This window comes from Sparus aurata, chromosome 4, assembly GCF_900880675.1.
Source record: "Sparus aurata chromosome 4, fSpaAur1.1, whole genome shotgun sequence".
In the NCBI taxonomy this organism is placed as follows: domain Eukaryota; kingdom Metazoa; phylum Chordata; class Actinopteri; order Spariformes; family Sparidae; genus Sparus; species Sparus aurata.
Genome location: NC_044190.1, coordinates 8,456,128 through 8,470,421, shown reverse-complemented (window position 1 = coordinate 8,470,421; position 14,294 = coordinate 8,456,128). Strand labels below are relative to the sequence as shown.

Sequence of the window (14,294 nt, the reverse complement as noted above, 5' to 3'; positions counted from 1 at the left end):
TCTTGTCTCTGTCATTTATTTGCTGATATCGTCAGATATTGTTTGCCGGGGCACACAAGCTGAGGTACTTTTGTTTTTTACCTTCTTGCTCATTAACTTGGGTATTTAAATTTTGTGCAGCAATTCAATTACACACTTTTTTCCGAAAGCGTTATGCATTCACTTGAAGATTTGGTTTGTTTTTTTAATTCATTTTTTCCTGTTTTTCTGAGTAATTCTTTTCACCATGCGGATCTAATATTTTCAGCAGTCTCCTGGTTGTCTCTTGAGTCACCACGTAGCCAGCCTGAATACGTTTCAAATGCATCATCTTGTATCCGTGGAGCATGCTATATCTGTCCAACTGATCCTGGAGAAACATTTCTATGTCTAGCAGATCTGAATGGGCTTTCCTTCTGAACAACCACAAAGTCCTCAGGTGCCTGCTTAAAGTCAACAAACTAATGGTAATATTATCTATATGACTTAAAGACAGGACTATCTCCCAGTGTCTTAAACCCAGATCAAAGTAAAACTTGATTAAACTAAACAAGTCGGTCATGTTTGTTTCCATTAATCGAGCTCTCAGAAGGAAATGAATGCGTCTATTGTTTCAAATGCTCTCTAAACTAAAAAAAAAAATGATTCCAAAAATCCGAAAAAATGAAAAACCAACCATAAAAATTAATTACTCAGAAAAACAGAAATAATTACTCTGAAAAACTAACCAAAAACATTTTTTTTCAAGTGAATGCAATACGCTTCCGTCCTTTTTCTAGTTTTCTGATGTTATTTTTACAAACTAATACGTGGGGTTCTGTATGCAAGACACAAGTATATCATCTGTGTGCTCTGAAAGGCTAAACACGCCTGCAGTTCATGAGACATTTTGACAAGAATGAACTAAGTGCTACATTGAACTAAGATTGATAATTTTGCTCTGTTTTGAAAGGCAAACAGTCTGGAGAGATCAGGTTTGACCAAATAGTCATTTGGATACTTTGCCAGAAACAGTTAGATATTTATTTAGAGGAAAATACTTATAAAAGGTGTTTAGAGGTAGAGGTCATATGCATCTGCAGGTCTTGAATAGAGCACTGAATGTGAATCCTAATAGTCAACGTCCTGCATGGCAATGTTAATTTTTCCCAGTGGGGAGCAGTAATGGGCTTGAGAGCTAAGACTTGGGATATAACTATAGCAATTATCTCAAGTTTGAGGACAAAGCCATTAATAACTTGCTGCTCACAGGGACCAATGGATTTCACGTCCCATTAGTTTATATTATTATTGGAATACAACCCTAATTACAGGATGAGCAAGATGAATTGTTTTTCAGGGACTTTCAGTTATTGATTTTGTTTTATTATCAGATAGGTCAAGTGGCTGTAAGTACTTCACATCTAATTTACGAGGAAGTAAATATGATGTCAGCCAAAAGACTGTGTGTTTTAGCTCGACAAACACACGTCCTGTAGGTCTATTAGCTGGTAACACTGCCACACCACCGCATACGCATTTACCTGTACTATATGCTTTAACATTATCTATTCTAATGTTTAAACAACTGTCAGTTAGACTGTATTTATCTGATGTGTAGCGGATACATACACCATATTATTCATGAAGCTGTTTTATTTTATACTGTAGGTCTCACTATTTCAGTTGCTTGTATTTATGCCCATAATGTATATATTTTATTTGGAACTTTTTTAACCACAACATACACACACTCCATCGTTTAATAAAACAGCCACTCTATATTCTATTAGATAGAGCTATATGTGAATTTTGTAAATTATAGGAATGTGGATCAGAACCAAACACCAAAGAAACAACAACAAAATACAAAACAACCACTTTGAGAAATAAAAGAGACAGAAATTGTCAATTTTCAGCTGTGACCTTTTTCACAATGAACACTAATCAGTCACACTTTTTTTTTTCACAGGACTGTAATAGTTTTTTGGTGATTAAAATCGGGTCCTTACTATATACAATGGTTAAATGCCTAACTTCATGTCTTTGTCTCATACTCTGCAATGAGAATAAGTTGAAACTAATCTAAAAAACAGAACATATAATATTAAATTGGTTGCAGGTCAGTAGGACATAAAACAGATACATTTCTATGCTTTTTTTATCTACATTTCTACCCAAATACGGGCTGGATTTAACGTTGGAGTCTGCCACACTCTGGTGGAGAGAGAGCAGCTGCATGACGGAGGAGGAAGTGCGCCGTTGCAGTCGGCTGCGAGGACGTTAGCTCCTGGTTAGCCAGTTAGCCGTTAGCTGAAAATATGACACGAACGTTGCTCAGGCTCAGGGACCTTCGGCTACAATGCTTTTCGATTGTTGACGCTACTCCACGTTTCTTAGGAAGGGACTTTCATATTCAGACGCTCGCTCAAAACAAAGGCAAGCAAGAAATTCGGGTGGCTAACGTTACATTTAGCAGTATGTCAAGCGCTTATTGACGTTAGCTTTGCTAGCCTGACTAGCATTTTGTAACAGACCGCTTTGGTTTTAGTATGTGGGATTTTAATTTGTCGTGTGCTGAACGCGTTAACGACACCAACACTACGTCTGCTTTATAACTGGTGCCATGCGTAAGTAAAGTGAGGCTTTATTGTCTCGTGTTTTCTTAAATGTATTTCATTTTGCTTTTATTAGCTACGTTTTGCTTTCGAGTGCTGCATTTGTTTATATCAGTAACTCTCACGAGAATTTGTAACTCTTGTATAACGACCCTTTCTCTCGCGAGAATTTGGTTTTCAGAGCTATTTTGTGACGAAAGGGTTGCCATAGTTACAGAGCAGACTTACTTTCTGCCGATTCATCCCTGAAAATGTTTTTCTTCATGCGCATTTATGTAAAGACATTTCTGTAGCCACTTGTGTTAACTATTCGAGTAAAATTCGCTGCATTTTGCGGTGTATTATAAGCCCCTTTTTAGATTGACGTGTTTTTGAGGCGGGGCTAATTTGGCGCAACTTCCAGCGCGGGAAATTCATTCAAATAGTCAGACCGCCAAGAAACTGCAGCAGAAGTTTCGGGGATTTTAAGCTTGCTGTAGTCAGTGTCAGTCTGTGTCCTTCTTACTAAACTTGAAGTCTTTTAGTCCGGTTTATAACTTGTACAACCTTTGCCAACATGCCCGTTCTAGAAATTTCAGATGCTTCATCAATTTCTCCATCAAAGAGGCCAAGGACAGAAACGAAGCTTGCAGAGGAAAGACCTGTCCTCAGGTTTGCTAAACTGTCTGAGCATGCCACCACACCGACCAGAGGCTCAGCTAAAGCAGCAGGATATGACCTCTACAGGTTGGTTATACTTTTAAATTAAAATTATGCGTGGGTCCAGAAACTTAATGAGCAGCTTGCATGAGGTGTTCATACTGAGACATTAACAGAAGTTGAAATGACTCTGAATAAGTGTGTATGTAAAATGCATTTGTTAGTTTACCTGCAAATGTTTTGCCTTTGTTCTGAAACTCATTGCCTTGAATATAATGCCACATAAACCCGCTAACTTGAATAATCTGCGTTGAAACAGTGCATATGACTACTCCATTGGTCCTCTGGATAAGGCTATTGTGAAGACAGACATCCAGATAGCAGTTCCTCATGGCTGCTATGGGAGAGTAGGTGAGTGTTTGTTCAACTTGCTGATGCAACTCTGGTAGTACAAGTTTTTCCTCCTGTATCTCTGTGAATTCAGGTCAGGGCTCTCTGTTTCTGGATTATGTTACACGAGGAAGAACAGGCCTTAACGGTCGCTTTTCTTTTTTTCCCCCCTCAGCACCGAGATCTGGGCTTGCAGCAAAAAACTTTATCGATGTTGGTGGTGAGTGTTTATCTACTTGTGAGAATCCATGTTAGCAGGTAATGATTTAACTCTTCTCATGTCAGCCATTTTAATTTCTCTATTGTCTCTGTATGTTCTGCTCAGCTGGAGTTGTAGATGAAGACTATAGAGGAAATGTGGGAGTTGTGCTCTTTAACTTCGGCAAGGAAACATTCAATGGTGAGTCATCGAAATATATCACCATCTTTTAGTAGCATTAATCCTTAACCCACAGACCTGAAAATTTCCCCTTGGAGGGCCAAAAACTGAAACGTAATGGTGGGCCGCTGCCAAAAGCAAACAACTATTGTAATGTTTTTGTTCTGCGAGAAACATATTTTGGGCCAAATCAAACCTCCATCTTGAGCAGCTCTGCTGTACAGCCATAATGTTCAGGCTTCTTTGGAGCTCCTCTGAATGAGCGTGATGATTAAGAGTTAAATGAAACTTAAACCCTAGTTTAGAGTTTTTCATTTTCCTACAGTGAATAACTGTCATTCACAGTATGCAAAACATGTGGAGTTTAAATCTGCTCCATGGCCCTTTGGGTTGTTTACAGATTCAACTGTTTGCTGTAAACATTGATGAGAAGTTGGATATGTGTGCGTATATAAAGCAGAATGAATGAGGTCAATGCATCTCTGATACTCAAACTACACACATGATGAAACTATCTACCATGAAAACTATTTACTTAGTTTAAGAAAACACAAAGCTAGCTTAAAGTAATCTTACCTGTAAAATAAAGAGCAGTAAATAACACTTCCGATATTCTTTTCTCAACATTTGTTTAGAGCTTGACATCCTGTGCAGATGTCTGGAAGTGCCTCGCACAGACTGTATATAAAGTCTATTATAAATATGTGAAGAGCCTTTACAAACATCCATGGTATACATATACAATGTACAAATTGTTTCATCTCCTTCTCTTCCTCTTTCCAGTGAAAAAGGGCGACAGAGTTGCTCAGCTGGTGTGTGAGAGGATCTGCTACCCAGATCTGGTGGAGCAAGAGGTAAAGTGACAACATAAAGGCAGCATACACACATACACTCAGTGTCAGATTATTAGGTACAGCTAGCTAAAACTAATGCAGGTTAATATAACAGTACTGCAATAATTCCTACCCTCGTATTAAACTGTACAACTATGTACAGTTTGTCCTGCTGTTAAATTGTATTCTGTTGCACTGCTAGGTGTTTCTATTAGTTTGTTTACCCCATTCGCATCGCAAAAGTTAAATGGCAAGGTGTACCCAAGAACAGATTGTCCTTTACTTGTTTAAAATACTAGTCAAATTTCCACTGAACATGTGGCTTTACAGCAGTATAAATAATTGAGTGTTAATGTCAACAGATTAGTTTTTGAATGTTAAATTAAAGAAAATGCTTGGTTCTGTGTTCTTTCAGACACTTGATGAGACGGAGCGTGGCGCTGGCGGTTTTGGATCAACTGGCACCAACTGAACGCTCCAAGCAATAATAGTTGGTGGCAGCATGTATATGTTGAAAATATAAAGATTGTGTGCTAATAAAGTTACTTGTTTTTGTACTACAAGAGTCTGGTGTCTTTTACTGAGACAGTCACCCACATGTTCTTAATGGTAGCTTTGAGGGTAACACTAAGTACACTATAAATCATGCTTATAATGCTTTACCAAAGCATCACTCATGATGATATAATGCACAGCTAACAAATGATCAGGTTACTATGACTTTGGTTTTCACTCAGTAGATCATCAGATTAGGAATGTTGGTTCACAGTTACTTCATACTTGAATTCGAGTCAGCTAGACATAAGTAATTAAAGTTTATCAATGTAATTGCATTGATGATTTCTATGAAACTTTGCATTAGATGACCAGCTTGATTATAATAATGGCCTTATATTTCTATGAGAACAAATAAATAAAATGAAAGTTAAACACAAAACTAAATATTAATACAAAGGTAAATAGAGGTAAATTAAAGCAGAAATATCAAGTTGTCACACTATAAATTGATTAATGCTGATGCTTTTAAAGATTTCTGGTGCATTTAACGTCATATCAATTTATTGAGCTGTTTGTAATGTGGCAGTCTCAGTCTTTATGCTTTCAGAAAAGTTTCCTCAGCCGTGTGCAAAGTTTTACGTAGCTGGTAGCATATTAGTGTGCTAAGTGGAATGGAGCTGATCACATAAAGTCAGTAAGTTCATCCTTTGTTTATGTGCTGCAGGAAAAATACATGACACATCCTGCATTAAATAGTCATTAGTGCATTAGTTAAGCATTACTTAAGTATAGGATTTGTAGCATATTTACAAAGTTTTACCCATTTCAGTTCTGATAAACTAAAAAAAAAGTCTTCCACATCTCCACATGGGGGCAGTGCAGGACAAGAGTTGCACCTCGGCCTGGTGAGTGAGCTGAGACGCATTGTGCTCAGCTCATAGCTCATTCCATTGGGGTAATGTGAGTTTCACTCACCAAAACATTGAGATCACGTTGCACTCTACTTAAGGTAAACACAACGAGCCGCCTGTTTGATATCTCTTTGTTACATTCATAATACAGTCTGGATTAATGGGAAAGCACAGCAGTGAATACATATACACCAAAAAATATGTTTTATTGTGAATTTACAACTAAACCCTCACTGATGTGAACAGAGAACACAGACTGGTGTCAGACTGGTCCGTGGCAATGCAGCACTGATTGTACTTGTGAGAGATTTGTGTGGCCACGAAGACCTCAGTGCATAATCATGAAGGCCCAGGTTTGGCATCATCGATGTGTGTCGTGTGTGTGTGTATGTATACACAGTTTACAAAGGAAGTAGTTGGTCATTATAAGCACCATTACAAACCCCTCTATTCCAGGGGCTTCCTCTAGTTTACAAATGCTTCATAGATTAAAAGTGGCATCGATTATTACAGTATAAACACAATTTACATGTAGTATAGAGGAGAGCAGACAGGCTTTGAAGCTAGCTGTTACTGTTGCAAAGACATGAAATCTTCAGAATGGCCGATGGGATTGTATCTTGTTGACTACAGAGTTTTGTATAGTAGTACAGTGCATTCAGAAGTCTATGTGGTCGTGTTGCTAGCACCAGTAAATATGAATTATTCTAGTCAGTAGGAAAGATGGAAAAGCATAGTTTAAATATGCAGTAGGAGTCATTCAAGCTCAGACATGGCTACATCTCAATAGTCCATTGTGGGTTCCTTTCCTCTCCTAACTATTCTCATAATCTTTTTCTTTCATCTTCACTCCATTAAATTAATATCTGGGGAAGGAGAAATGTGTTTACTTCCGTGTATCCAGGTCGGTTCAGTCGTGTACCTGAGGGGAGGAAATGAATTCATTTCAGACTATTGGGACTCACCCTTTTCATCCACCTAAGCTGAGTTCTAAAAAACTCAACTTTTTGAGCTTTCTGCAGTCCACATGCCCTTCAAAGTGGCACCTGATTCCACATATCATCATACAACATTAAAACCCTACAATTAAAAACCATTCACACTCTCAATAGTGCTTCACACACAGCTGAAGTTGTGTGTCAGGTGCTCTTCATTTGACTGAAATCTTTCATATTGCCTCATTCAGCTGGCGTTTTCCACAGAAATTGTATCTATGATATGTAGAATCATCTTTGGCAATCAAATGATGCAGTCCCCCCCCCACCCCACCCCCTTCATGTCTCTTTGGTGGCGAGCCCTTCTCCCTGTCAGTACCAGGAGAAGTTGCCCCTAACCACTGATCCAGCGTCAGAGATGTTTGGCCTTTAGGGGAGAGTGAGCCTGACACTGGATTAGCAGCTGCTGGCAACATCTGCCTGTCTCAGTCTTGTGATGGTTAATGGAGGATGATCTGCACCCTCATCTTCAGTACGTCTCCCAGCTGTCCTGTGAGGTAGTCTTTATCGTGTCGGTCCTCCAGCTCAGCCAGCTCCTTCTTCCTGTAGAGGGGCATGCTGCTGATCTGAAGGGAATAAGCCCCTGGCGAGAGGGCCTTCTTCTTGCTCAGATGCAGGTAGCTGACGCCCTCCCTCTGGTTGATCTTGAAGTAGCCTTCGTCGTTGCCATAGTCGATGCTGTAGCGCACATGGTCGCTGAGGGTGGACAAGGCCGGGGTGAACTCAAGGATGTGGTCACGGTTGCTCAGGTCGCTGATGTTCAGGTGGATCTGCAGGGTGTCCTCAATGTCCACACTGGCCAGGCTGACCACCTCAGTCAGCTGCGGAAGGAAGACAATGGAATTTAGAGGATGTAAGACGTGTGATCTACAGGAGAGTTTGTTTCTGTCATTAATCAAGAGAGGCAAAGGGACAGGGTGTAATAAAAGAAAGAGAAAGACTTAGTTTTCTCAGAGTTATAACAACCGACACAAGACAAAATATGAGTTTATTCATTAATTTAGTCTATAATGGAAACAGGAAAGCAGAGAGAAATGGTGCCAGGCCACCAGCCTGACTGGACGGTCTTCGTCAGCCTTCGTTTTCCTGGGAGAGTTCTTGCCCAGTGGAGGACGAAATTACATGGTGAAAGTTTTATATGGAACCAGTCTAAATGCAGATGATGTCATGTTCTTCATAATGATGAGTTTAAGCAAAAGACTTGTCTGTTGCCAGTTTAAGTACAAAAGTATCTGCATCAAATTATACTTCGCGGTACGAGAGATGGAACTCATTATGCAGAATGGCATGCTTCAGATTAATGTGTATCATATATAGTATCAATATGTAAAGCATTATCATCTAGCATTGTCTCCCCTAAACATTACGGAGGATATGACCTCGGTGTCCTCAGTGGTAGCTCCGACCCTGCACACTGCATTCAGACAGACAGATTACCTGCATGTCTTCCACAGTGTCCTCCTGTGTTGAGTTGGTGCTGCGACGTTTGCGTCCCTTCTTGGGATAGCCGTTGATCTTACACTCATAGCAGGCCTCAGGAGACAGAGAATTATCGTCCACCTCACCTCCCTGTCCAGCACTGGAGCCACCACTAAAGCCAAGACCTGTGACACAGTGCCTGAAACAACAACAAACCGTCAGTCAACTAGAAACCCCTACAGACAGCTTCCCACACAGTCGTTCACTCAGTCACGCACCCTTGTCCTGCACGGAAGTATCCAGGTGGGCATCCGCAGAGGTAGCCCCCATCTGTGTTAGAGCAGCCAAACTTGCAGGGGTTCTGGCTGGTGGAGCACTCGTTGACATCCGCGCAGCCTCCACCCCCCTGCTCGTAGTTGAAGCCGGTGGGGCAGAGGCAGCGGAAGCTCCCCAGGGTGTTGTGACACGACGCTCCCCCGCAGATCTGGCTGTTCAGGCACTCGTTCTCATCTGGGTCACAGGAAGTGGACGGGAAGTAAACAAACAAAGCGGTCATTCCAGTTAAAGGACACAAACAATACCGGAGAGATCTGCCATGTTTTAAATGTGTGGAGAGATTGAAAGTATAAATAGAGGTTAAACTAACAAAAGCTAGTTATTTTGGGGTATACATGGAGGCAGCCACACAATGACTTTGCCTGTAACTGAGCTATTTCTAAATGTATTTATTTTGCTGTGCACCCTCCTCCTTCTTAACTGCAACAGGTCATTTTGTCCCGTCAGTGACTCTATCCTCTTTGTCATAGTTTGTATTTCTACTACTGAAACCCTGAGGGGGCAACGGACATTTTATTTCTCGTGATCCATTTTCTAAATTCTGAAAAAAAATAAAAAAATCATACATTTTTACACAGTGTACCAAGTCTACAAATAACATTTTCACATGAATTGCTTTTTTTTTTCATTTGTGGAACTGAGTGAAAGAAAATTAAAATTCTCATAAAAGAAACAGTCTACAAAACTTTTAACTATTGATGCTTCTATTTGACCTACTTAAGCGAATGAGAGCATTAGCAAGAAGATGAGGTATTTCTAAATAGTCATTCTTAATCTCTGCCACTGGGTCAAATTCAACAAATTAAAACTGTTCGTTATGGTGGAGAGCTGAGGAGGAATTTATGAGCCTCAACCTGAGGAAAGAAGCTGCTCTGTAGTCTGTAAGCTTATATTATGAAGACATAACATAACCAGGGGAATGTACATAGCTTTAGCTATTAAGTAACTCATTTTGATAGCTGTAGATGTCACCTACAGTAGGTGTAAATGGTAGACAAAGTTTTATTAATCTTGCACAGCCACAAACAGAACCGTTACTTCACTGCTGCAAACAGCTGTGTTTAATTAAGAACAATAGCATTAAAAATGTGGTGTCTCTTTCTTTGATTCAGTTTCAAGTCAAGATCAAGAAGATCGACATCTTTGCAGGTGGGGTCGCAAGAATCAACAAAATAGAAGTTCCTTGTAGCAGCTTTAACTAAGCGTGTGTGTGTATATATACATATATATAATAAATCACATGGGATGTTGGGCATCCGATTTAAGACTGCATTTCCTTTTCACATGACCTTACTACAGCAAGGAAAGGGTTGAACTTCCACAGGAAAGGAAAAACTCTTTTGATATATTTATATTCTAAGAATCGCAGGAAATAGGTGAAGGATTGATAAGTTGTTTTAGAAAAGCTCCAGACTGGAGTCCAGCTCAGAACATCTGGGCTGCATGGTACATACTTTGGCAACCGAGCAATCAGGATGCACCAAAAGGAAGGAATTTTTATATTTGCTGATAAAAAGAGCGGTGGTATAACTCACCCACGCACTGGTTCCACTGGTAGTGCTGCAGGTAGCCTTGAGGACAGCTGCACCGGTATCCACCCACTAGGTTCTGACAGCCGTGCTGACACCTGTGGTTACCATCACACTCATCCATATCTGTCAGGGACACACACACACACACACACAAACACACACACACAAAACAACATGACCGTAAGAGACTGTTTTCTGCAGTGGATCAGCTGATACTGAGGCTGGTATCAATTGTCTTCAGACCTTCACAGGTTTGGGCGTTTGGATCTAATGAGAATCCCCGCTGGCAATCGCAATTGAAGCTTCCCGGAGTGTTCTGGCAGACGCCGTTGGAGCCGCACAGATTGGGGTCTGATGAACATTCATTGTTGTCTACACAGAGAGGAGGGAAGGTTCAGACAAGGTAAAACTGGAGACATGATATAAAGGCTGATTATAAACCCCATTTGGACTGCTGAGTCATTTTAAAATTTGTCGAGAGCTGACATGGGTCTCCAATAATGAGGCAGGTCACCGTGGACTGTTGGTACAAATTATCTCAGTCTACAGGGGATTAGGAATAAAATCTCTCAACTACTGATTTAATCTCAGACCAGAAGGGGCTATCACAAACATCTGAGTGAGTCAGACACTCATTTGAGTCATAGCGAAATAATCAGAAGTGAATGTCCATCTACAAGCCTTCCTTAGAAAAAAGGTAGTAAAGTGAGCTATGAGTCAAGATTAGATACACAGTTCGCCCCAAATCAAAAATCACAGAATATAATGATCCTATCTGTGGTGCTTTTCATCCATCTAGATATTTTGAGTGCAAGTGTTGTTGTTGAGTGTTGGAGATATGAGCCGTAAAGATGTCTGATTTCTCCCCAATGTAATGGAACTAGATGGCTTGTGGTGCTCAAACTGCCCCAAGAATATATTTCAAAAATTCAGCAGCAACGCCTCTTTCCAGAATTCATGATCCGGTCACTCAAAATAATCCACAGACCTTGTTGTGTACATGAAGGAACTATTTTTCGTTCTGCCTAACTACATCTGCCAGTTGTGTCACTGCACACAAGTAAGCAGGCAGTGTTAGTTAACCACTACTCCTTTCAGTCTGGAAACAACCCACTAACACCTGTCAACATCTGGCTTTAGTCTTCAGTGGGAGACGACCCAATCGGCATTCATTCCTGCATCAAATGACTGCAGTAGCAACGGCTGTTTATCGGTTCTAGCTGCGATTAGCTGCGACGAAGCCACAACACCATTTATGGACACGCTAATTTTTGCCCCGTGTCAGGCACGATGCTATGACGCACGCTGGAGTTAAGGACGCTGACCTGTTGGTACTTCTTCATACGTCGTTCAGTCAGGGCTGAGTTTGAAAGAGAGACTTAAGTAAAAGATATTGAAAAAGTCACCACTGTTACTGTCAGTGGCCTCCATGTCAGCGTCTCAATCAGTAAAGCACATGTGCAACTCACAACAGGGATGAGAAAGAAGCCAGATGTCTAAAACTGTGTCTGATTCAGAACATTACTGAGACGTTTTGAATAACAAGTTAATAGTCTGAGGTAAGAAATAAAAAACAGAAAGGCAAACTCATCCGCTGGCAATGGAAAATGAGTCAATCACCTGTTTTCAGTGGGTTTATCCACATTTAAGAAACTTGTGTATACACGCTTACTGTGTTGTAAATGGTGTAAATTAGCTAACATTCAGCTCAGCTCAGCAGGACATATTAATTAGTTTTCATCCCGCACTGTCATGAGCCTCTTATTCATGAGCACATGCACACTTCCTTCTGCGCGGTGACACAGAAAGAAAATAGTTCCTACTTGAAACTGCTCACCACAATCTGTGGATCTTGAGTAACCGGGTCATGGTTTCTGGAGAGAGACACTGCAGTTGAGTTTTCATTATGTATTTTTTGGCAATATGTGCACACAAACCGAGTTCCATCTAGTTCCATTATATCTGGGAGAGGACAGACATCTCTACGGCACACACTCACACCAAAACAATCTAGATGGAAAAACATGGTTTTTGATTTTGGGGTTAACTGTCCCTTTAAGCTATTTAGCAACTAACATCAAAGCAGAGAAGGCCATAATCTCTAAATATCAGTTGTTTCATGTTTGATCCTGAGTCTCTCCACAGTCCAAGTCTTCTAATGTGTTCCCAGCTTTACAGCTTTGTTTTCTGAACAGTCAACATGTGGGACGTACTGCTGAAACGCGGGAAGAGGGAAGGTCTGCTCTCCCTAAGCACTACCTGGCAGTTGCTTTAAAGGGAGGATTACTGTCAGTCAGTGTGACTGACAAACATTAATACTGGATAAGGACATGTACGTCTTTACAGCAGCAACTTGAAGGGAAAGATGTATTGGAAGGAATGACAAGCTCTATATAGTCCAATATGTCTGGAAAAGTGTTCAGGAGTTCCTATACATCAGCTATAGTTCCTAAGGTTTGCTTTAAAAAAGTGTTTTGTGTCACACCCATGTTTCTCCAGCCTCCTCGCTCCTAAAATGAATAACACATCCACACCGACTGTATGGCATTCTTGTGGGGGTAATTCCTATAGTTAAGATTGAGGGTTCCCTGTCTCTGACTCGATGTGAGGTCATGGGAGCTGCTTTATGGTCTGGAAAAAAAAGCTTGTGGTAGTCATGGCGATCCAGTGAAAAGTTCCATAACAAAGCACTGCTAAGCTGCCATGACTCCAAACCAGTCTGGCCTAATAAGATCAGTGTGATATCAGCCGGAGTCCATTAACTCTGAATGAGAGTTAGTATAGGTAAAACAAGAGGGAGCTTCAGGGCTCTTTTATGAGCTGCACTGGAAGATACGAAGAGAAGTTACACTGTGAGAGACCAAACTGAGTCCCCGTACATGACTATATATATGTCTAAGTGTTCGACACCTTGCAGCACGTCCCTTTTAGACACACAGACAGTTGTATGAAAAGAAGAGATGGAATGTAACATTTACATAAGTACTGTACTGTACAGTTTTGATAAATTGCCAGTGGCTAAGTTGCATTGTGGGTAATGCAGGCACCGGATTTTGATGGCATGGAATAAAAAAAAGTGTTATCTCTGGTTCTGCTGTTCAAACCCTGGTGCTTACATTACCCACAATGCAATTAAGCCACTGAGTGACATCACTGGACATAATTCATCAGATTACATGCATCTGCTTCTGGAGCCACAAAAAGGTTTCATGCTATTTTTTTCCACATACACAGTATTACTCCCCCAAGACCTGTAAACACACTTTAATGTGCAAAATTGGTGGAGTTAGCTTGAGCAAAAGGTACTTTTGATGCTTAAGTACATTCAGGATCAGATACTAAGACTTTTACTTAAGTAATTGTCATTTGGTTGATATTCCCTTATATCTAAGTAAGACTTTTTGGGTACTTTTTACAACACCCACACAGAGTATCTGTAATTACAAAATATACACATATCATATTCTGTATGTGTTTATTTACCGATGCAGGCAGTGTGATGCTGGGTGAAGCCAGGAGGACACTTGCAGGTGAACCCGCCGATGGTGTTAACGCATAAGAACTGACAGTTATGTTGTTTGGTCGAACACTCATCCAGATCTGAAAAACATGAGAAATGTACAACATAAAGTAAGTTATAAACCTCACAGAAAAACTGTTAAGTAGTTTATATAGTGTAGTTTAGGATGTGTAAGCTGTGTCAGATCACTGTGTGTACTTCTGTATGGGCACTGCTCCTTTCTGTGAGTCGAATTCCAGTCCTTCTACAGTCACTGACCTACAAAT

General features: G+C 40.5%; 2 protein-coding genes across 4 annotated transcripts in view; one reads left to right on the top strand and one right to left on the bottom strand.

The window, feature by feature from the left end:
* Nucleotides 1–2,163: 2,163 nt before the first annotated feature.
* On the top strand, nt 2,164–5,377 carry dut (deoxyuridine triphosphatase). Of its 3 annotated transcripts, none has more exons than XM_030413229.1 (7): nt 2,164–2,588; nt 3,146–3,302; nt 3,535–3,626; nt 3,781–3,825; nt 3,931–4,005; nt 4,768–4,838; nt 5,233–5,377. In XM_030413229.1, exons 1-7 carry the CDS (start codon nt 2,585–2,587, stop codon nt 5,287–5,289), a joined length of 501 nt encoding a protein of 166 aa, XP_030269089.1. In that variant the 5' UTR covers nt 2,164–2,584; the 3' UTR covers nt 5,290–5,377. The 3 variants fall into 3 exon arrangements, with proteins under 3 accessions (XP_030269089.1, XP_030269087.1, XP_030269088.1); XM_030413227.1 differs by having other exon boundaries at nt 2,183–2,397; XM_030413228.1 differs by lacking the exon at nt 2,164–2,588 and having other exon boundaries at nt 2,700–3,302.
* A 1,030-nt stretch (nt 5,378–6,407) lies between these two features.
* fbn1 (fibrillin 1) overlaps nt 6,408–14,294 on the bottom strand; it is a 76,475-nt gene continuing 68,588 nt past the window's right edge. Inside the window, exons 61-66 of the mRNA XM_030414593.1 lie at nt 13,992–14,108; nt 10,752–10,880; nt 10,512–10,631; nt 8,919–9,150; nt 8,659–8,839; nt 6,408–8,042 (exon numbers count right to left, since the gene is read on the bottom strand). Coding sequence (XP_030270453.1) covers nt 7,662–8,042; nt 8,659–8,839; nt 8,919–9,150; nt 10,512–10,631; nt 10,752–10,880; nt 13,992–14,108 — 1,160 coding nt within the window. The 3' untranslated portion in view covers nt 6,408–7,661. The remainder of the gene's footprint in view (nt 8,043–8,658; nt 8,840–8,918; nt 9,151–10,511; nt 10,632–10,751; nt 10,881–13,991; nt 14,109–14,294) is intronic.